The sequence below is a fragment of the Tinamus guttatus genome, unplaced genomic scaffold, assembly GCF_059628265.1.
Source record: "Tinamus guttatus ecotype Peru unplaced genomic scaffold, ASM5962826v1 Tinamus_guttatus_pri_ptg000702l, whole genome shotgun sequence".
Classification (NCBI taxonomy): Eukaryota; Metazoa; Chordata; class Aves; order Tinamiformes; family Tinamidae; genus Tinamus; species Tinamus guttatus.
The window spans coordinates 238305-261047 of record NW_028289236.1 but is presented as its reverse complement, the minus strand read 5'-3'; the positions used below and the strand labels follow the sequence as shown (position 1 = coordinate 261047).

The window sequence follows — 22743 nt, the reverse complement described above, 5'->3', positions numbered from 1 at the left end:
GGCAAGTTCTGAATAGCTGGAAAGTAACTAAAATAGGAGCCCTTAGTCAGACTATAACAGCAACAAATATACATGCACAGTAAAAAGATGTTTTATGCTATCATATTCATTAGTATTGGTTCGTATGGTTATAATACAAGCTCTTTAATCCTTCTTAAATTATTTTTAGGTTAATGAAATAACTTCTATTAAACTTTTTAGTACTGTGCTTTTTTAATAAGACAGCCCCAAAATAATAGAATTTATTCAGGGAGGATGAGTCCCAATTCACCTACTCAAAACAGAAATATTCTTTCAATGGAGTCAGTATCCTATGGGCACTTGCAGTTGTTAATGACTACTCGACCGCTTTAGGCAGTAGCTTTTTCAGGTCTTCAGCCTTTCCAAATACAGGAGGTAAATGACACCTTTCTTTGAGTCTGTGCTAACTATAACGTGTAGAAGTTGTTATGCTATCCTTTAAAAAAGGCCATGAGCAAAATTAGTGCATGTGAATAGACCATTTGCTTAATACATGCATCTCATGTTTAGCACATGAGAACGCTACGTGAAGAACATGGAAGAACTTCATGTTCCTGTGTGTTGGCTCATTCGCACATTACATGCCTGTCATCATTATTTTAATCACAGACACATCGTCAGCATCAGAAGATGAGGGCTCCTTACGTCGGCAAGGGCGGATCACCTCCACTCCGTTCCAGAGCCATTCCAACGTAGAGCCCTGGCTTAACCGGGTCATTCAGGGCTCCTCCACCTCATCCTCTGCATCCTCCACCTCATCTCATCCAGGAGGGAAACCTGCTGCTGCTTCCAATACTGCTACTGCCAGCGCTGCTGCCACTGTGATTGCAGATCTTATGGCACACACCCAGCTAGGTCAGTAAAGAACTACCTGTGTGGTTAAAACAAACTCAAAAAAAAAAAAAAAAAGAGATAAACACCAAAATTAGGTATGAGTGCTGTGCTGCACCAGATGGTATCCATAAATAGCCTTACAATGCCCAGTCTACAGACTAGGTATGTATGATGTGTATATAAATAATTTGAAACCAGTTATTCATGAAATCTTAGCACTTCTCTTGAAAAAATAGTAGATTTATCAAGAAGCTACTTAAAGTAAAAATTTCAGTAAAGAATAGAGTTTGCAAGGGGTGATATTTTTGATGCTTGCTTTCTGATCTGCATTCGTTTGCAGAAATGAAACTTCAGATTGTGAAGTTCAAAAGCCACTCAAGTGGTAAAGGTCCAAACAGCTTTGTAAAATTTTTTGGAAAGTTATCAAATCAGAAGTAGTGGCAATGTTACATTTTAAATTAGGGTGTATTTTTTTCTTCCTCCTTTAATTTATTAAAGTCATGAATAATAGTGCTTTATAATGGAACCAAAGTGAAAAAGTAATACTGGTAAGCCAAAAGGCAAGTGGGAATTTTGCCTCATTTTCTAAAATATAATGAGTGTCCAGAGCTTCAGGTGACTTTGATTTGTACAAAATACAGAGCACTGCATTTTTGTTCTTAGGAGATTCAGTAGGGAGGGAGAAAAGACTGCTTTTCCAGGGTAGAAGTATTTTTTTACAGTGCTTTTCCTATGCTCTAGTGAAGATGGGTAGTGAATATGTGTCCCTGACATTTGATGTTGGAGAGCCTCTGAGAAGGTCCATCTGTGTTTTTGCTATTTACATTTGCCCACTTCTCTCTTTTGAATGGGAATCTCTTTACTTTGGAAATCAAAAAGGGAGAGGAATTTTGATTTCTAAGCTCTCGCAGAAGTCAAAACTTGCTTTTTACTTCTCTCTAGCTTGCTGGATGCTATTGCCTTAGAAAGCTGCTGCATACTGGAATGTTTTTTTTTGTTTGTTTGTTTTCCTCCTTTCTTACCAAAGTTATGGGCAGCATTTGCCAATTTTCCTGTGATTCATCAGTGAAGAATAAGCTAGTTAAATTTTTCACTTAAGTTAAATTTTGGGGCAGTTTGTTAATGAGATTGTTTTTTTTTCTGTCTGCACGCAAATAACTCATTTCATTACCTGTAAATGTATCTATAATTTTTTACATTCTCATTCTCAAACAAACAAAAGTTTGTCTGTTTATAATTTAGAACTTTGAGATTCTGCTGCCTGGTCATAGTACCACTGTAAAGGGCCCAGCATGCCAGATACACTGTAACAATATTGGAACCCCTGCTAACTTCAGAATCTCAAAGTAGGAAATTTGTGGGGTTTGTACTTAGAATGTTCCTACAGTTTGCCTTAAGCTTTGAGGGCAGTTTCACATGATGAATTCAAAGAGATTAACTCCTTAAAGTTAACAAGTCAACTTGGAGGGACTGCCATCGCTATACATATGATAATGAAATTTTTAATATACCCATTAAAAATGTAGAGAATAACAGTATATGCAGTATGTAACCCAGCATCCTGTTACATAAATATCTCAGGCTATATAAATACACATCAGGTTTCACAATCAACTACTTGACACCTATCTAGGCAGGCTATATACTCATGAAAATCATATGCAAAATCAATGCCTTATTATTCTGAACTCTGAAAGTTCAGAGTTTAAAAAGCTGCCTGAGTGACCGCATGTAGGGGAATTGTTTGTGATTTCATGTGTGGGAAATAAATTTATGGTTACAATATGCATCAGGAAGAAAGTTCAGGAATAATTAAGTATACAGCCAATTTCAAAAAGTGTTTAGAAGGATAAAATTACCAGTGCTTTTGACAAAAAAAAAAAAAAAAAAAAAAAAAAAAAAAAGAAGACTTAAATGTCTCTCTGCAAAAGAAGTCTTCCTCATTTCTGCAATACCTGCCCCATTCTGTCGACTTTCACCCTCATTCCTAGCATCTGTGCATGTCCCATTACACTTTGGTTTTAATAATATTCATGCTAAAGCAATTTGTCATCATGTTTGTGGACTTCCTTGCTCATAAAAATATGAAAACTTATTCAATTTTTTTATGTTATAACTCCTTTTTTTTTATTATTGGTGTATATCAGACTACTGGGCAGAATAAAGGACTGATTTGATTTGTCCTTAGAGCATAATACAAGTTTAGATAATTTTTCACTTCATTTGTTAACATAAGCAATATAAAGGACATCCTATGTATTTTCAGTGCTATGTCATATTAAAATATTCTATATTTTGAGTGTGCATTGAATAACTTTTTTATAATTTGATTTGTCAGAGAATTTAAATTTAGCAGCTTGTTCCCTGGGGTTAGTCTTCTCCAGTTTGCATTTTTAATGATGAGATCATGCTAAATAGCAGCCTGAGCAATAGACTGCAGTGCTAGGAGTGCAGAGTTACAGTGTAATTAAATAAACGTGCATCTAATGCAGAGTGATATCTTTGTCTTTCATTAGTAAAAGCAAGGGCAACATCTAACATATCTTTTTTTCTTTTAGTGTAAAATCTTTCTTGGAGGGAGTGAGGGTAGCAATTTGTCCAGGTTTTTACAAGGTCACAGACTCTGCCATATAGTATTTCCAAAATTGCTACTTGCAGGTTACCTGATGAAATAACTGATGATAATAATTGACCCACAATCTATTCATAAAACACTTAAAGATATAATCCCTTTTCCAAAGGGGATGTGGGGATGAGAGCATGGATGCTTTCAGCTGCAGTGGTTCTCTAAACAGCCCCTCTGCGGTTTATAGGAGTGAAGCCTGCTAGGAACAGAATTTCAATGAGTTAATTGAAGAGGAAATGCAGGAATGAAGTAGTGGCTGGTGTGTTGGACCCTATTGTGTTCTCACTGGCTTTGTTTGCTCTTTAGTGTTTTACTGTTGTTCCAATACCATTAATAAACTTATTTTGAAGATATGTTTTGGTTGAGTGGTTTCCTGGAAATAAAGCAATCAGACACAGCAGTCTGTAGATCTAAACCATCTCCTGCTGAGGTTCCGAATGTGACTTTTCTATAGTGTGTGAATCTTCAGTTGCAAAGATTCCTCATTAGGGATCACTTTCTGTCTGATACCAACCACTTCATCATCTGTATTTTTTCTGTACTTTTTCTTGGCTACTGCTCTCCTTTGCATTTATCTCTGTCACTTCTAATCAATAATGGAAAGGCATTTCCATCTAAATCTGATAAGCCTTTCTTCAAGTCCTATGTCTACTCAGGCACTGCTTTGGACATCTCATCCCTTCTGTGTTTTGTCACAGTATCCAATAGCGGATACAGACCTGTTTCATGCATGCTCATGAACATATGTGAATTAAGTGCTTAAATAATTAAGCTAGTGTGGTTTTAACTGAGCACAAATAATCCTGCAAATTGAACTTATTATACAAACTTGTATAGAAAGGACCTTGATTTCTCAGCATGGAATTGCTGTGGAGAGGCTCTCTGTTGTATGTAGCATAAAGCAGTTGTAGACAGAGGAGAACTTGCTCATGAAGACCCCTGTCATTTTTTCCCTGTGGTTTAGGCACATTCGTTTGCCATGAGACCTGACTCTGACATGCTGGAAGATAACTTGAGCGCTGTGCACCAGCACTTCCATATATTGCTGTTTTATGCACTGTTTTATTGCTATTTTCTGTTGAAGATGATTTATTATTAGGGTTTGGGCTTGTTTTCTGAGCCTTCCAGTATGTCTTATTGTCTTGTGCATTTTTTTGAGCTGTTCCTAGCCACCTCTTCTCTGCTCCCCCCGCCCTTTTTTTTACAACCCTATCAGTGTTCCCAAATAACTTTTCCTTTGCATTATTTTCCGAGTGCCTAATGAATGCTGAACCCTTCTCATCAGATTTAAGGTAGTCATTTCTGTTTTGTTGCAAAATGTAGGGAACCTGTATTTATACTGTAAGTTGTGAGGCAGACATTCTTTCTATACTTCTGATGTTTATTTAGGATGAATTTCCTAGTATTCTTCAGGAAGTGAAGATGAGAGTCATCACTTTAGTTATTTCAGTTCTTTGAATCACTTCAGAAGTTGGAGTAACTTACAGGCATTCTGGAAGGCCATGGCAGTTTTCCTTTCAAGATACAATCTCTTACCCCCTGCCCCACACCTCTCTGAGAAATGGAAAAAGAATGAAGTGAGAAAACAATGAGAACGCTCTAAAAAGCAACTTTCAATATATTGACTCTTAAGATGACTGATGAGCTGCTGTGTCTGTTTCTTATGTTTATATAGAAAACCACTCTACACCTCCTGATGTGACTACGGGCCTAGTGGAACACTTGCATCATGAGCGCCCCCAGGTAGCATCAGTACGAGGAGTCCCCAGAGGCTACAACAGCAGCATTTTGGAAACTGCAGATGGTGATTATATTACAAACTTCTCACCTTTCAATCCGTTTTTTCTGAATAAGTGAATATGTTGAAGGGATGTGACACCAATCATGTACAATGTACGTGCTATCTCTGAAGCACTGGAATTACAAGTTACTCTTGTCTTGAACAGCTTTTCCACTTGTAGGCTGTGCTGAATTTAGTGAGATGTTTTCAGCAATGTGTATGAATATGTGTTTTAGTGTATGTCTGGTAAGTATGGTAAGTAATAAGGCTTTTCTGTTTGCCAGGTGTCCCAGTGAATAGCAGAGTGTCCTCTAAAATCCAGCAGCTTCTAAATACCTTGAAAAGACCAAAACGCCCACCCTTGAAAGAGTTTTTTGTTGATGATTTTGAAGAACTGCTAGAAGGTAAGTATTTTCTCGGAGTTTCACGCTTTATAAAAGCTATCCAAGCAAGTACTTTTTTTGTTTTGTGTTTTTGTTTTTTGTTTTTGTTGTTTGTCGAAAACAAATCATGATAGGATTGTTGACACTGGACAGAGAGCTCATACGCTGTCATAAGTGAAGCATAATCTTCTTTCTTGCTCCTACGATAGATGATTATGTGGTTAGCTCTGTGTCCTGAGGACACACTGTTGACTCGCGTTCAGCTTCTTATCTGCGAGTATCCGCAGGACCTCTTCTGAAAAACTTCTCTTTAGCCGGTCCAAATTAAAACGGTTTCTTACTAGTGACTAGAACCAACCGTGATATCGTTTGTGCGTGTGTTAATATTGGCTCTTGGGAATGCAAAAAATTTCATGCTTTGGAGCGCATTGTGCAATACATCTCGTTTGTGCACTACATGAAAAGATAGAGATTGAGTTTGCTTTGCAGGTATTACTCAGCTAAAAAAACTCTTTTATTTTTGTTTTGCCGGCATGCGTCTAAGCAGAAAGAATAGCATTTTTACCTGCTATATAAACTGCATATTAAAAAGTCTTCTTTAAAACCAGCTGCATCAGTTGACCTCAAAGAATGTTTGTTCTGTTTTCATATTCTTACAAATAAAAAATATTCTTGTGGCTACAATTTTGAGCAGCTGCTACTAGATTTCACATATTGTTTGTCTGATGCTTTCCAATCTGAAAATTATTACAATTCCAGTTTTTCCCTAAAGACATCCCAGGCAAATTTTCATGATAGTTTATGTATGTCACTGTGGAGAATAGGGGGAACGTCTCTTAGAACTTTTATTTATTAAGTTATTGGTTGTTAGCCATATCCAGCTATGAATTCATTTTCCTAACCAAGATCAAGGCATTTCAGCTTCATAGCTAGCCTGGGGCACAGTTATAACAGCAGTTTACTCAAAGATCAAAGTATTACACAAACCCAGCAATGTTGTGTGGTTGTGAGAAATGATCCACTAATCAAACAAAATGCCCCGTTAGCTGTGGCATTTCAAACCTAGATAATCCCTGCTGGGAGCATTTGATCTGGGTTGTTTTGTATGTACATTTTGTGCGCTTTTTATGTTTTTATATACTATTATGTTGTGCTATTCGTCATCAACCGGTTGGAAATTTGTTACAGCAATAGAAGATCCTGTTCTCACTGAAGCCATTCCATCCAGTAATGTTTCTTCACTGGGTGAAGGCTTGCATTTAAATAGGCATGCAGAACAAATGGCAGAAAACTTATTTTCCAAGAGATTTATTCCAGAAGAGTGAATGCAGGTTTCAAATCCTGTTCCTCTGTCCAGGTCCATTGAATAACGTGGAATCAGAACTTGAAAATGATGTGTTTGTGGTGGTGTGTTATTTGTTTGTTTTAATGAAGCCCAGATTAACATAGCATAGATAATCATATAGCAGAGGAGAGGTAACGATAGCTGTGGGGCAGAGGAGTGATTTATAGAAGAGTCCATTAAGCGTAATTTGTTCCTTTCATTAACATTGGTATTACGTCATTTTGCTGTTCTCTGGTTTTAGTACAACAGCCTGATCCGAATCAACCAAAGCCAGAGGGAAATCAGATGAATGTCCTTAAAGGTGAACCCTTAGGTGTGGTAACCAACTGGCCCCCTTCTCTGCTGGCTGCCCTACAGCGCTGGGGAACTACCCAACCAAAAGCGCCGTGTCTGACTGCACTGGATACCACAGGCAAAGCTGTTTATACGCTCACCTATGGTAGGTGTTGTTGGTAACGGTAAAAAGAATTAGCTGGCCATTATGGAATGAACAGCTTGGTGTACCTGGAATGGGCTGACTGTGCCAGTGATGAACACTTTGGGATTGCTGTTGAGATGTAAATTAGGAGTTCATTGATTAATGAAGAAAAACACGTATATATGACATTGATTATTTACACGTCTTTAAAAAATGATATTTTTTTGCTTAAAAGAACCTGCAGAGGAGAGCTAAAAAGAGATTGTGTGAAATAGTAGGAAGGAATAGATGACTAATAACGTACTCTGATTTGCAGAGCAGATGCCTAATTTTAGCATGCAGGCATATTCTTGCATATCCTTATAGAGATGACTTGTAATTCAGAATGTATTAAGGATGTTATGGTGGAATGCAAAGCTCCTTTGCATCAGTGAACTAGGAAGTATTACAATAATTTTGGGCTTTTTCTGGAAAAGAGTTCTGTCCCCCAAGGCAGCTCATTAATATGTTACTTGTATTTTATAGGAATATTAAAATTTCATGTTTGAATTATTACCTGTGATGAATACTTATGGGAAATGTAATTGAGTGGGTGTATTAGTTTTGCTCCTTTGCAACTCTGGAGCTTTGAGGGGTATTTGTTTTGATATCCATGAGTCCTGAATAACCTTTTTGTCTATAACTATTATATATCAAAAAATATATATATTGAATGAGGAAGTTTAGGAGGTAGCTAATGAGCACTGAACTGACATTTCACAGAGCCAGGTTTTACAGCATTTATTTCTACTCTTTGTTTCTGAATTTTAATTATTTTTAAAAATAATTTTAAAAAGAAATTAGACCAGGTTAGGGTCTTTTTATCCCTAGGCAGCTTCTCTCTCTAAGAAGCCTTAGTAAGGAGTTAAGTGCACTTTGGAAATCCAATTAGATTATGTCCAGCAGATTTGCCGTGTGTGTGCATGTGCTCCGATACCTTGGAAGAATTTAGTTGGCTTGTGAGCTGCAATTGGCTTCGCAAAAGCAATCTTGTCTTATTCCAGGTGCTTTTACTCAGTTGCCTGCAAATTGTCATCTAAAATCAATATGTGTAATGCACGTTGGGTATTCAGTTTTGCTGATTAAATGCCACAGTTTCAGTTACTGCTTTTTCATTTACTTATTTGTTCTTTCTTTAGGCAAGTTGTGGAGTCGGAGCTTGAAGTTAGCGTATACCCTGTTAAACAAACTGACTGCTAAGAATGAACCACTGCTCAAGCCTGGAGACCGGGTATATTTTTGATTTGAACTACGTCAGAGTAAACAGAAATTAACATTTAAATCTAAAATAAATGATATTTTCGACTTTTAGGTCTAGTGGTTGTTTCATTTCTGTAGTGCTTAGCAATGTGCTGGATTTTGCAATGTGTAAGATAGGGCCATCTCCTCATGAAAACAGCTTTCAACTGCATAATTCAATTGTAAAAGCAATATGCTTCGCCTTACTGTTTGCAATTCTGTATACCGGTAATTTTGAAATCCAATAGCAAGTCCTTTCTAAATTGCTAATTTAACCTTTTATCTGCACAATAGCAATTTGAAGACAACAGGCCCAATCTGTAATACTAACAAGTCTGCTAAAGATATTGTTCTTATTGCTAGCAGTAGAAAGAATAGACCAAGTCAAACTAGTGTTTTGCTTATCCCATGCATAGCATTTTTATATGGTTATCTGAACTATATATGACAGCTATGAAACTGTTTTGGTAAGGTGACCTTCTGTGTTTATGCAAGAGCATGTGTTTTATCCTTCAGCTCAAGCCCAAAGTATAGGATTTCTGCTAGAAAGATTGAAAAGACCATCAATAGTAGAATAGTTTTCATTAGCTATGTATTTTTAATATACTAGCTACAGACAGCTACAGACACTATAGACAAGACAGCTAAGATGGTCTATACGGATAGTCAGTGAGGAGCAACTTTAGCTGAAGGAAGTTATATAACACTATGATTTGCAATACTCTTATTATCACATTATTTGGTATTTGTGTTGTTAGTTTAGCTATGAACCTAAACAGTGTTGTGAATGCATTTTTTAAAAGAAAACTGTTTTAAACTGGAGAAATAAATATACAAAAACTTTTATTGTATATTCATGTACTGCTGCAGGTGGCTCTTGTATTTCCTAATAGTGACCCAGTGATGTTCATGGTGGCATTTTATGGATGTCTCCTAGCAGAACTTATTCCTGTCCCAATAGAAGTTCCTCTCACAAGAAAGGTAAGTGAATGCATCCAGTAGAGGCAAGAGTTACCCCAGATGTTGGACATACATCCAGGGACTCCCAGATCCATTGAAGATACTGGGGAAGATGTGAAATCAGAGCTGAAAAGCTGCAAACACTCAGTACCCAGAATCAGCATCAAATTGGCTCAGTGTTTTGCCAGAATTTATAAGCTTTCCTATAGCACTGCAGAAGGATGCAACAGCTTTGATTTTGCAACTACAGTGCTTCCACTGCTTGCCAGATTTATTGCCATGTCTAAAGTGGTAGGCTATAAGCAAAACTTAAATAACTTTTAGTATGGATTTCAATGCTTTATCTTGTGTAGAGACCTTATTGGCTAGATTTTTTTTTTCCATATACATTGGCTTAATGTTGTCTAAACATGGTGAAGTTGCAGTAAACTGTACTAAAGCTTGACTATTTGCAAGTTTGCCATAATATTATGGTTTCTCTGTAGGATGCTGGCAGCCAACAGATTGGATTTCTTTTGGGCAGCTGTGGAGTAACATTAGCTTTAACCACCGATGCTTGTCAAAAAGGCCTTCCTAAAGCTCAGACTGGAGAGGTAGTTACATTCAAAGGTATGTTTTAAAACTATTCCTATTTCTCACGAGGATAAAGAATGTTAAATATATTGCATCCTGCTATTAAGTCACCTTTATGACTTTGCACACTTAAACTTTATGAAGAAAAACTGACATCGTTGCCAAAAGAGTATGTCCTAACCAAGCTAGTTGCTCTTTTTCCCAGCAACAATATCATGCTTTTGCTTTTCCCTTTGTTGTTATTCCTGAATACTTGAAAAAAAGCCCTGTGTAGTGATGGTAATTTTTTGTTTTTCTTTTAAGGTTGGCCACGTCTGGTTTGGTTTGTAATTGATGGGAAGCATCTGGCTAAGCCGACTAAGGACTGGCATCCGCAAGTACGGGATGCCAGTGCTGAGATTGCTTATATAGAAGTGAGTCAACACAGTATGTCTAACCTCTAGTTGACCGTGCTGTGGTTTGTGTCGCAGCATGTTTTCCTTCTTTAATCTCTTTACTCCGTGGTAGAGATAGCTGCAACATTTTTCACTGTGGGACAAGAATGTTTCCCTAGAACTTGCCCCGAAAATTGTCATATGAGTGGGTTTGCTGAGTCCGACTAAAGTTTGGGGATATTTTGTGTTTGGGATCCTTGGGTCAGTTAAACATGTGACATAAATAGATGGTCAGTTTTCATAAGATGTTAGGGTATACTCTGAACATATTTATACATATATATTCTTTTTTGTGTGGGCTAGCTCTTTGGTTCTTTTCTAAAAGTAGGTCTCCATTTTGTAATGCAAAAATCCTTTCAGTTCACCTCTATAAATCATCCATATTTGTTGTCAAATTAATGTTTGTGTCCGCTTTGTCTCTTCAGTACAAGACAAGTAAAGAGGGCAGCACAGTGGGCATTACTGTATCTCATGCCTCCATGCTGGCACACTGTCATGCATTGACTCAGGCCTGTGGCTATTCAGAAGGTAAGTTACTAGGCACAGCTTTCAAGTGATATTCAAATATGCTTGAATATTCAGAAAATATTCAAAAAAAATGTTGCAAGATCATATTTACTGGCTCGAAAGAACTTCAGCTAAGCAGGGGGTAGTTCTAACTGTAGAAGGGAAAGATTAATGTATTTGTTTCTAATTAACATGACGTGAAAAGACAGTAAGAAGCCATTTGTAAAATGACAATCAATATATGTTATTAGTTCTTAATCTAAAATCATTACTGATTATATTTGTGAGAGCGGATTTTTTTGGTCTTAATAAATCTGTTAGTTGGTGATAACAGCAATATTGATTTCCATCTTCCTGAAAGCGGCTTCTAAGACTCTTGCCTTTCTGCTAAGAATCTGTTTTTCCCACCAGGTCTTTCCTCCTGAATACTTTTTTGTTGTTGCTATTGTTGTTTTTTCTCCAGTCTCTCCTGAAACTTATTTTTGCTCAGTCACCTCAGACCCTTTATTTTTTGGTGGCAGACTTTTAAGGAGGGGAGTCTCAGCTGCTCTGAGGGAGTTTGAAGGCTGCAAAGCTGGATGCTGTTTTGGGAAAAGGGCTCAGATGTTGTCTGTATAAATTACCAAGTGCTTATTACTAAACATAGTCAAGTATGAGATGATCACCTGAGAAGTTAGAGGAGTCCTCCCAGCAGAAACTGAGGAAGCTTTCTCCTGATCCTGGAGGCCATTTGGGTAGTTTGGATCTCCTTCGACAGCACGGGATGCTGCCAGTGAAGCACCCCGATCATCTGGAGCTGCAGGCAGACATGCTGTGCAGGCAGGCTGGCTGCCAGATACACAGCTCTGGTCTCTCAGGAAGTTGCAGTTACTGACCTTGCCTTTCAAGTCTCAACTTGGAAGTCAATGAGATGTAATATCTTTCAAAGCCCTTATAACTATTCCACTCTGTGATTCCTATGAGTGTGATATTTGATCCCTGAGAAAGAAAGTCTTGATCAAGAGAGCCTGAGGATTATATACAAATGTCTTGTCTTGCTTGGCTTAGTTCTAGCTCCATCTGTAATGACTCTGCCTCCCTGAAGCTCAAAAGCTGTCAGTTCAACTAGTGCAAGTCCACCAGCCTAAAAACTTGAGCTAGTCTGTGATTCTGGGTAGCACATTTGAAGATGTGAGCAGCTGTTGTTAACTGCCTTCTTTCAGTCATTTCTTTCCTTCCTGCTTTGGGCAATTGGATAACCCCATGGCTCTACAAATTGCACAGAAATGACGCAAGAGGGAATGAGAGGTTGTCACAGTAGGATATCTGTATTGTTTTTAGAATTAGAATCAAAAAAGCCGATCTTTTCCATTGCCCTTTTAAGACACCTTTTCCTGACAACTACCCACTACAAGAAATGTCAGAGATGAGATTGCACATTCATCTTGAGGGTAAAGGATTTACAATGTTGGTGATTCCTGAAGGAACCATGCCAATTAATTCTGGACTGGAGGAGGCTAAGCAGTTTAACTTTCTAAAAAATGCAAAGTACAGATCCTAGCCATCAATATTTCAGCGCCTCACCAAGGAGACTGAATTTTCTTGTCATCCCACAAGATGTTTATTTTTCATGTTTCTGCTGCTGCATCCTGCAGATGATGCAAGATTTCTATTCTGTATAGACTGTACTCGGTATAAAGATTTACCCTTTAGTTTGTTCCTAGTTCCTTGTAGCTTCAAGATTTTTTTCCCTCAGTTGGTCCTGTATTCAGAAGGAAAGGAGTCTCCTTTTTGATTAATCATGGCCCATAAAAGAATGTCTCCATGAGGCCCTGAAGCAAGTGATAGGTGTACTCAGTGTTAATGGTTTCCTTAGTGAATAACCAAGAGTTTCATCTGGCATTGAACTTGTCCTTGGGTTCATCTGTGCTGCCCTTAATCAAAAGCTTCTTCCCTTCAAAATCTGCTTACTGCCTGGAAGAACTTCATGGTTCAAGACACATAATGTGGTGGAGTCAGCTAATCTCCCTTGGGACACGTGGAGTCGCATCTAAAGATGTGAAACTGTGGGCTATTTTCTCCAGCCAGTGCAGTTATGTGTAATATATTATTCCAGAAGGTGGGAAATAATTGAGGATGTGGAAAGATGTGCATTTCTGTATCTACTGGAAAATGAGTGGATATGTGTCTCACTGAAGTATTTTATTTATTGGAAAATAGCCGCATACTTTCTCAAAACTTAAAAGACCCACCCCCCTCAAAAAAAAAAAAAAAAATCCTTTACCTTCAGCCATTCTGTCTTAGTGATAAGCAAGGGTTTTTCAGGCTAAATCTAATGCAGAGCTTAGATTCTGTGCTTTAAACCAAGTCAAGTTACTCATAGAAAGCATTAAAGAAACCTTAATGCAGTTATAGAAATATTTCTCTCAAACACATTTCTTTCATATGTAGCTGAAGTGTTTTTGTTAGTGGAAAACTTTATCACCTGTCATCAAAAGAAATTTTGGTCTACATAATTAAGTAAGGTAACAAGCACCCAAAAATAATATCATAATGAAAAATTGGTTTTAAATACCGTGTGATAGTCTAATCTCTAATCATAATTTAATCAAGACTGCAGTAAGTAATGTAAGACACTTTGAGCCTAAGCAGCCTATGGTTATAGACAACATAGCTTGGCAATGTAGCTTTGATTTCTTAATAGTCTTACAAGTATTGTAACTTCAACAAGCATCATGGGTTATAAAATGTTCTAGTTAAACTGCATTTTTTTTTCTGTTTTCAGCTGAAACACTAACAAATGTCCTCGATTTCAAAAGAGATGCTGGCCTTTGGCATGGAGTGCTAACAGTGAGTATTTGAATAAATAAACAAAGCAGTTTGCAGGGAAAGGTGTCTCTCTTTGGGGGAGAGCACTGGTTTCAGAATGAGGTCCTAAAATGTATCAGTCACCAACTATTTATATATTTCAGCATAATATGCTGTTTTTGGTAATAGACTACATGGATATAGCTTAAGATTTTATTGATTATACATGTAATTTTCACTAGCAGTTAATGCTACATTTGTGTGTTTTTTAAAGATATAGGTCCTTTTTTTTATTCTTTGAGACACTTCCAAGTTTATTTTTGAATATTTTTTCCCATAGAGCGTTATGAACAGAATGCATGTCATCAGTATTCCCTATGCATTAATGAAGGTTAATCCACTTTCATGGATACAGAAAGTCTGCTCATACAAAGGTAACCTTAATATTCTTTCTTAACCCATCTCTTCCCAGATGAAACAGGAGGTAAAACTAAATCAAAGGAAAATGTGCTTGTGTAAAAGTATGCTCAAATATAAGCCACTGCTCTTATCCAGCAGCGTAGGGTGATGCCTTGGCTTTCAGAATCAGATGCTCCCTTTCAGTGTTAGATGTATTGATTTGCTCATTGATAAGTGACAAACAGAATCGATCTTTGTGTTGGCTTCTTTGATAGACCTTTAAGGACAAGTGTGTTTTCATCTCAGTATTTCAATTTATAGCTTTATAAATGCTAAAATCAAGTCTGTCTGGAGACACTGAGTATTGATGTGTCAAAGCAGAGAGACACTTGGCATCTCCTTGTATTCTACTTTTGCGATTTGTTTCATACCTTTAAATACAGGCATGAGCATATTTATAGAATTCTTTATTTTGTTCTGCATGCATGCACAATATAATTGTTTTCTCTTTTTTCTCTTTTTAGCCCGTGTAGCAGTAGTAAAATCCCGAGATATGCATTGGTCACTTTTAGCTCAGAGGGATCAAAGAGATGTCAGTCTGAGCTCTTTACGAATGTTAATAGTAGCAGATGGAGCCAATCCATGTGAGTATGGGGGTATTTTCTGGATTCATGGTAGCTCTCTCTGTCCAGGATGACAGTAAAGATGAAAACTTTAACTGGTCGTGCTAAGATTGTTGCTTGTAAACATAGAAAGCCATCCCTTGTGCAGTAAAATACTGCTTGTGTACTATTAATGTTTACTGTCTTTTCATTGCTGTTTGCATTTCTTAGCTGTGTGTAGCAGTGTAAGCGCATTTTTCATTTCAGCTTTTCAGTAGTGCTGTACCATGTTATAGGAAGCAACACAAAATACACAGGATATAGGATGACTATTGAAGTTTACTGTTCTGCATTATTTTTATATACTATGATTGTGACCTTGTAAAACACAAAGCATAAGCAATCAGGTATCCATTTAGATTTTGGCCTGACTGCTAAAGGAAATACAGAGTTCTGAATGCAAGTGAAGATTTTGTTTTTTTCAGCGGCATTTAATGATTATTTTAAGTTATTTGGTTTTGTGCTCTCTGTAGACAAACATTTAAAGCCTTTTCTCAGATGCAGTTGCTCTTAGTGACGGAATATTCACTAGATCACTGAAGGATTTTCAATAATGTTAAGTGTTGCTGAATGCCATCGGAGTGTAGGCAGTTGTGGTTTTCATTCTGTGAATTGGCTGTTAACCACTATTTCATCTCCAAAAGCAGCATCTACTAATAGCCTTGGGATGTCCTTTAGGCATTTTGAAAGTATGTTGTTTTTTTGCAAGATTGCAATCCTATTTGTACCACTGAACTGAGAGTAAACATAGACTTTGAAATGCTGTAGATCAAATTTCCCTGCCCTTGACAAAGTGTTTCCAATTGTATGATTGTTCTTTACAGGGTCTATATCTTCATGTGATGCATTCCTCAATGTATTTCAGTCTAGAGGTTTGAGACCAGAAGTAATCTGTCCCTGTGCTAGTTCTTCAGAGGCTCTAACTGTCGCTATTCGAAGGTAATTAATTCTGTCTTGCAGGAAGGAACTATAAGTTTTTCTTTATCATTATTGAACTGAATGTGCTGTTAAGATGATAGTCAAAACAGAGTACAGCATAAAGATGCTCTAAGAATCAGACAAGAGAAAACCTGAGGTTTATAGATAGCTCCTTCAATAAAGGATGTGTATATAGAAAAACAAAAGAAACCTTTTTTTTTTTTTTTTCCCCCTTAACAGTTTCTTTTCTTTCTTTTTTTTCTTATTGGCAATTCAAGAAAGTCCTTTATACACAATGTCTTCTAACTTGAGGCTAAAGGGAAAAACATTTTTGTAACTGCTCTGAAAAATACTATGGGAGTTCAAGAGATTGTAAAGAATGCTCTGAGGGAAAAAAGGAAATACTTTGATTATAAAGCTAACGTATGGATGAAGAATGCTGGAGCGTTTTGACAGCGTCTTAAATCCAAATGTACTGTTCAGAAAATCAAGTTTCTAGAAAACTTGAAACAAAAAGGTTTGAGATATTGCAGAATGCTTCCTCTGGTGGGAGAACTGACCTTTCTCACTTAGACAATGCATTTGGAGAGCAGTGATTTACAAATATATTTGGACTGTTTTGTTCTGTTCCAGCCTGGAAGCTGGAGAGTTACCAGAAAATAGTCAATTCTCTTTAGAAATATAGAAATCTAAAATCCTTGAGATATTTCCTTATTTTCCTGGTGTTCAGAAAAGTTAGCTTTTGAGTGCTTACTCTTGACATTTGGTTGCCCATAACAGAACTAAATTACCTCTGTAACTTTCTAGAGTTTTCTAGGCTGAGTTAGCTATGTGAGGTTTCTCACATAGCTAGCATATTTTACAGCTAGCATTTTTTTTTCATTAATAGAATATATTTCCAGCCAGATCCTGGCAAAATTTGCTTGCATGCCACTAAAAACATTAATTCTATTAACCTTAATAACAGGCCAGACAGATTTGCACTGTGTTTTTGATGGCTTGTATTACCATTGATCTGTTGATTCAAATCTGATTTGACTTGTTTTTCAGACCTCCAGAATCGGGTGGGCCCCCTCCGGGAAAAGCAGTGTTGTCTATGAATTGTTTGAGTTTCAGTGTGATAAGAGTGGATACAGAAGAGAAGTTGTCAGTCCTAACTGTACAGGATGTTGGTCAAATTATGCCTGGAGGTAGGAAAACATTTCATGTACCTTTAATTGTACTCCACATAATTTATCTTGATTTAATACTTATGCTGATCCAATAAACAAAACTGTCAAATGTTAAATACCTTTAGCACAGTATGCCTTATGTTGTGACATATCACCTAAACACAAAAAGTTTAAGTATTCTTTCAAATAGTTTATTAAAAAAACTTGCTGTGGAATATTAACCTACAATAAATGTGAACCTGACTATAGGTTTTGGTATGGGCAGTTGCTCGTCTGGTTTGCGGTGTTTATTTGTTCCTTAATTAGCATTAGTGTTAACGGATATACAGTTATATAATAGCAAATAAAGCAGAACAAAACTTTTATGAGAGGAGAAGAAAAGACTTAGTTAGACATACCATGTACCTGGGAGATTTTGTCTCACCCAGCAGTTACTTCTTTGTGTTATAGTTCATCTGTTTGTTCTCCAAGCCACAAGTGCTTGGAGCTCTGAAAGCTCTTCAGCAGTATCTGCAGTAGTGATCTAAGACTGCTTCTATAACATAGAAATGTGCGTAGGCCAAGAGGACACCTCTGTTCCTCTCAACCATCACAATGTGAATGAGAGCTATCTTTTAGTTGAGATCATTCAATATCTGGCACCAGTTTATTGATTTTTCTGTTGTTTGTGGTGTGGGGGATACTCTTTATTGCTGCTTTCTTACTTTTATCACTTAGCCCTCCTACGTTCCAAGACTTAGCTTTACTCCCTGACATGTAGTCTTTCATTAGTTAAAATCCTTGAGTCATTTAGTTACATGAAGATCTTTCTAGGATCCTTCTAGAATCCTTCTAGATCCTTGCTGTGTGCTCTTTGGGTGAGGAGGGCTTGACTACACTAAGGCACAAAGCAGCCTTGTAGTAATGTCGCACCTGAGGCTCCTCTTCCTATCCAAGCATTACAGCTGTAAGCTCACGTGGTTAATCCCCTGTAGTGCATTTGCTCAGTAAGCAGATTCGGGTCTGCCTTAGCATGTTGGAAGAATTATCTACGTGCTTGTGGGTAAGTAATTTCACCTTCCTCTTCCATGCAGGTTGCAAAGGCTAACCGTCTCCCTGCCTTTGTAAAATGCACAGTTGGGTGGTTTGTTGGAAGCTTTGACAAATAAACTCATTTTCTGTTGTTGCATGATATGGAGCACTGTCAGGACCCTTCTGTCACATGTCTTTTAGGATGCTATTTACAGACAATTGACAGTATCAACATGGCTTTTTTTGTTAGTATACACAAAGGAGTGACATGTCAGAGAGAAGTCACCAGTATCCATCTAGTGTTTCCAAGTGATGTAACTTGTCTTTGGTGGCTGTCGCTATTTAGCGCATAGTACAAAGTGGCAAAAATGCTTGTAAATTAAGACAGAGTTGGACAACTTAATGAATTAACTGTTTTAAACTCTTGTATTCATCAAAAGATTGTTATGTAGGACAGGTTAGCTTCAATATGACAAAGCAATAAAATTCCATCCCTGAGGATGGGAATTTTACATACGTATGAACAGCAATGTGTCTGTACATTCCTTAAGTTGGAAAGTTCTTTCTAGAGGACAATCTAAGTACTTTATTCACTGTGAATGTGTCTTTAAATAAATAAATAAATAAAGGGCAAGAGGAAGAAGCTTTCAGATGAAGAAGAAAGTAGAAAAGCTACCAATTGTTTATAGATGTGTGCCAAAGAAACTAAGGAAATTAATGGCTTTTCACATGAGTCTGCATGTGCATTCTAACCGTGTATATACTTTTGCTTTATAAGATTTAAACTTTTTTCTTCAGAGTATTCATGGATGATGCGCTCTGCCTCTTCTCACTTGGTGTTTGGCATACAGGAGAGAACATATTCACCACCATTTCCATTCCTGCTGCTTGATGAGTTTTTTGCCTGTTTCCTTTTTATTTTTTAAAAAATCACCTTCAATTTTCCCGTTTGATTGCAGGGCTTTCACTGAAGGCCTAATTTGAATCTTATGGCACCCTGGATGAATGTGTTTTTAAAGCCTTGAGGACAGCTTTCATGCCTTAGTCACTCAAACATCTTATGACACAGGAGCTCATATTCCTGATTATTTTTTGTTGTCATTGAAGTGTGCTGTGAAAGTCATCTTCCAGCCCAGAGCTGGTAGTCATGCTGAGGCTTGTTCAGCCAAATCAAATGGTTCTGATCTTAGTACCCTTGAAGTTCCCAGTTGTAGTTTATTTGGGAATCATCTGGCTAAAAGATTATGGCTTAAGTGTCTGTTTTTGCCCTTGTTTTCTTCAGACCTTGCTATTTGTTCTGAGATGATGTGGATCTACTAGACTATAATACATGAAGTTTTATGTCACTGCTGTGTAAGCTATAGACCACTCTTCATGCCCCATCCTCTTCAGTTGCCTTGGCTGTTCACTGTCATCACCTACTGCTAATGCCAGTCACAAGGGTCACCAAGGAAGTGCAAGTATCCACACAGAAATGTTCCCGTGTTATCTCTTCTCTTCATCTGCAAGAGAATCTAGTAGGCATTTCCCTGGGATCTTCTCTACAGCTCCTGGAGGGAAAATGTTCTGTCTCACATGTTGGCCACCTCAGACTATTCTGTACTCCCTGCCTAGGGAGTTCCCGTCTGGAAACCAGCCTTGCTAAGAGCAATATTTGGCTCACCACAATCATCAGATCTTTTTTTCTGATTGGTAAAGGTGCTAGTGAAAGTACTAAAACTGTATTCCCTTGCCTGTTTTGTGCCTCCAACTTCCCCAACAGCTGGGATGTGGTTAGTGTGTCATCTGCCGTCCTGGAAACATGTTATACCTTTTGTTTGAACCTGAATGGGAATGCTCAGGGTGCTCAGTTCAGTCTTCTTTGCAGCTATTTTCACATTCTTACCTTGACACGAGGCCAACCCTCTCCTGTCTAGAAGATCTCACTCCCCTTTGCAGGGATATCCTGGGATGGTTCAGGCTAATGGAGAGATTGTTGTAGCAATTACTTTCTTACACCAAAGCGGAAAGGTTTCAGTCAATGCCTTAAGCTTCTGCAAGATGAACATCTACTGCATCTACAGTTTCAAGTTCTGGTTGTTAGCTTTCTTCAACACCTTCCCAGAATCTCCGGGAGAACAGTTGCATCTCTCAAACCACAGAATGCCTAATTAATATCTCAAGTTTGTGGATGTCTTGGATGTCACTGTTTGCTCTGTCTATGGCTCTACAAATATTTTTCCCAGATTCTAGTAGCTATCATGATGCTTCTTCATTCCAAAGAAATCTTATTCCTTCATTTCAGTGTCTGATTTGTGCAAGTTATTGTCATGGGACTACTTTGTGACACTTTCAGTCTCCCTAGCTTTTTTTGTGAATGTGAAGAAGCAACATTTCATTTCCACTTATTCTGCATGATTTATTGTAGCAAATCACAGTTTTGTGTGTTCCACTCAGCGTTAGTCTACTACATGATGGCACAACTGTCTTGCCCCGCAAAACCACTTCTATTGGGGATCTGTGGCAATATGTACAGCTGTGATGTTTTCTTCCTATTTAAGTCTTGTGCTCTGGATACTTGTTGTGAATTTCCTTTGTGTCTAGAATCTACGTTGTGCCTCCTTTTGAATCAAGATTCATTCTTCTCCTTGAAAGCTGTCTTTAGTATTATTATTTATTTACACCTAGTGCTTCTTCTCCTGAGGGAGTAAGATTCAGGCCCGTGCAATAGACATCCCCACATGTCGTTTTCTACAAAAAGTCAGTTTCTCTGGAACAAATGCTGGATTCTCCTAGCCTTCAGGTACTTTTTTCCTAAGGCTTTGTGCTTCTAGAGCAAATTGTGACTTACACTTCCAATACCAGGAACATCCTCTTGATTTTATTCTCATTGACCAGGCTGTTTTGGAAGGCTTCTTCATTACGAGAAGATGATGCAGCTCCTCTTCTGGCATGTAGTGACAATCCAAATGGATTATCGTTTGCGTACTGCTCCACCCTGAAAACATGAAAGTAAAGCAGGAGAGCACTTTCTAACACACACTTCTGATAGTAGCACAGCCTGGTATTTCTGTTCCAGTCATCTGCCGTGCAGGTGTCTGACGTTCTTTTTGCATTCAGAGTGCAGTTCTTGAAACATCCAGAGCTTATCCAGCCTTTGGTATAGGGCATTGGTGCAGTCATTTATTTGCACGATAGGATTCTGATCCCCTGCCAGAATTTCATGGCAGGGTAACAGCTGAGAGTCACCATCTGTAGGAATGTACATGTGGACTCATTTGAAGAAAGCTTTCTTGCCAGGAATTACTGTTCTTCGTGAAGTGTAGTCCACATGTACATTCCTGTCCCATCTGCCTTTCCCTTCTCTCTAATTCTTTTTCAGATGCGATGCTGTTGAGACAGACTGAAATGGTGGTAGATGCACTCTCTTGTATATCACACACGAAGCAGAAAAAGAAGAGAAGCAAGAGTATACACTCTACAGATACTGCAAGAGGAAAACCTTGCAGTATCACTTGGCAGGGCACAACTATGCTGTTAGAATGTACATGTAGACCACATATATCACACACTGGTTATTGGTAAGTATTGTTTTTTGACTTGATCAGGATGATAGGGTTGTTCCCAGGCTTCATGGATGGATTCTCCTTTTAAAACTGTAGGCTAGTCTTGTTTCTTCCAGTTATTAATAGTTTGCTCTGCAGCAGTGTTTTAAGTATTAAAACAGATAATTTGAGTTAATCTCAAAACTGTTTACTGCAGTAATGCTTGCTATGTTTGTTTGCCATGAATATTTAAACTTCCTTTTTTTTTTCTTTTTTCTTTTTTTCTTTTTTTTTTTTTTTTAGTTTTCTCCTCCAAGATTGCAGATTGACCGTGCACATGATTAAATTATGAACTGATGCCTTGTACTGCGTTATTTAATTCCCAATTTCTAGTTCATGTATATCATTTTCAGCAACCCTTGTTCTACTTCAGGCTTGGCCCTCTTCCAGAATTTTGAAGTGTCTCCTTATTTAATAACCAAAGATTAGGCTGCATGGTCCTGAAAACAATAAATGCCATTTTTTTGGGGTAGACAACTGTAAATTACTGTCTCTTGTTCAAGGTACAAAGACTTGAACACCCCGCAGACACTTAACATTGCACCTAGGAGCCTGTTCTGCCAGCAGATTCTTGGTTCCTGGGTGCTGCAGAGCTGACTATCGCTATCAGATGAAATGTGCCACTTTCTGTTGGTGATTTCCCTTGGTGCTGGTTGAATGGTGGCAAAAGTAAGGGCTATTGTATGTTGCTTAAGGCTAACCAAATTAGCATATAGTAACACACTCTTTCATAATAGCTACTGTTAGCCTTATCTGGCTTCTAATCTGACATGTTCCAGCACCAAAACATTCAAAAAGACTGTGATATTAATAAGGCATCTAAATAAATTTCTCATACTGTAGGCTGTCATGGTTAGGCAGCAGACAGAAGTAGCAGAGGGGAGTGTTGACACTACCTTACATGACCAGTAAGAGCTATGAGAGCCTAAGTTGGAGTGAGGTGCAATGCAAAAAAGGGTAGAGAGGTGATTTAAGGCATAGCCTCTGCTTTTAAAGACTCCCTTTATTTGGTATCGAGCCAGACAGGCCATTCTCACTTCTTTGTTAATCT

The 22743-nt window shown here is 37.8% G+C and overlaps 1 protein-coding gene across 2 annotated transcripts in view; it reads left to right on the top strand.

Moving 5' to 3' along the window:
- DIP2A (DIP2 acetate--CoA ligase A) overlaps positions 1-22743 on the top strand; it is a 96397-nt gene that overhangs the window by 51485 nt on the left and 22169 nt on the right. For both annotated transcript variants that reach the window (XM_088536711.1, XM_088536713.1), the window contains exons 5-18: positions 631-876; positions 5157-5285; positions 5546-5665; positions 7231-7428; positions 8586-8677; positions 9556-9666; positions 10131-10254; positions 10522-10631; positions 11078-11180; positions 13924-13988; positions 14287-14380; positions 14870-14989; positions 15832-15946; positions 16976-17115. In XM_088536711.1, the coding sequence (XP_088392837.1) occupies positions 631-876; positions 5157-5285; positions 5546-5665; positions 7231-7428; positions 8586-8677; positions 9556-9666; positions 10131-10254; positions 10522-10631; positions 11078-11180; positions 13924-13988; positions 14287-14380; positions 14870-14989; positions 15832-15946; positions 16976-17115 (1767 nt within the window). The remainder of the gene's footprint in view (positions 1-630; positions 877-5156; positions 5286-5545; positions 5666-7230; positions 7429-8585; positions 8678-9555; positions 9667-10130; positions 10255-10521; positions 10632-11077; positions 11181-13923; positions 13989-14286; positions 14381-14869; positions 14990-15831; positions 15947-16975; positions 17116-22743) is intronic.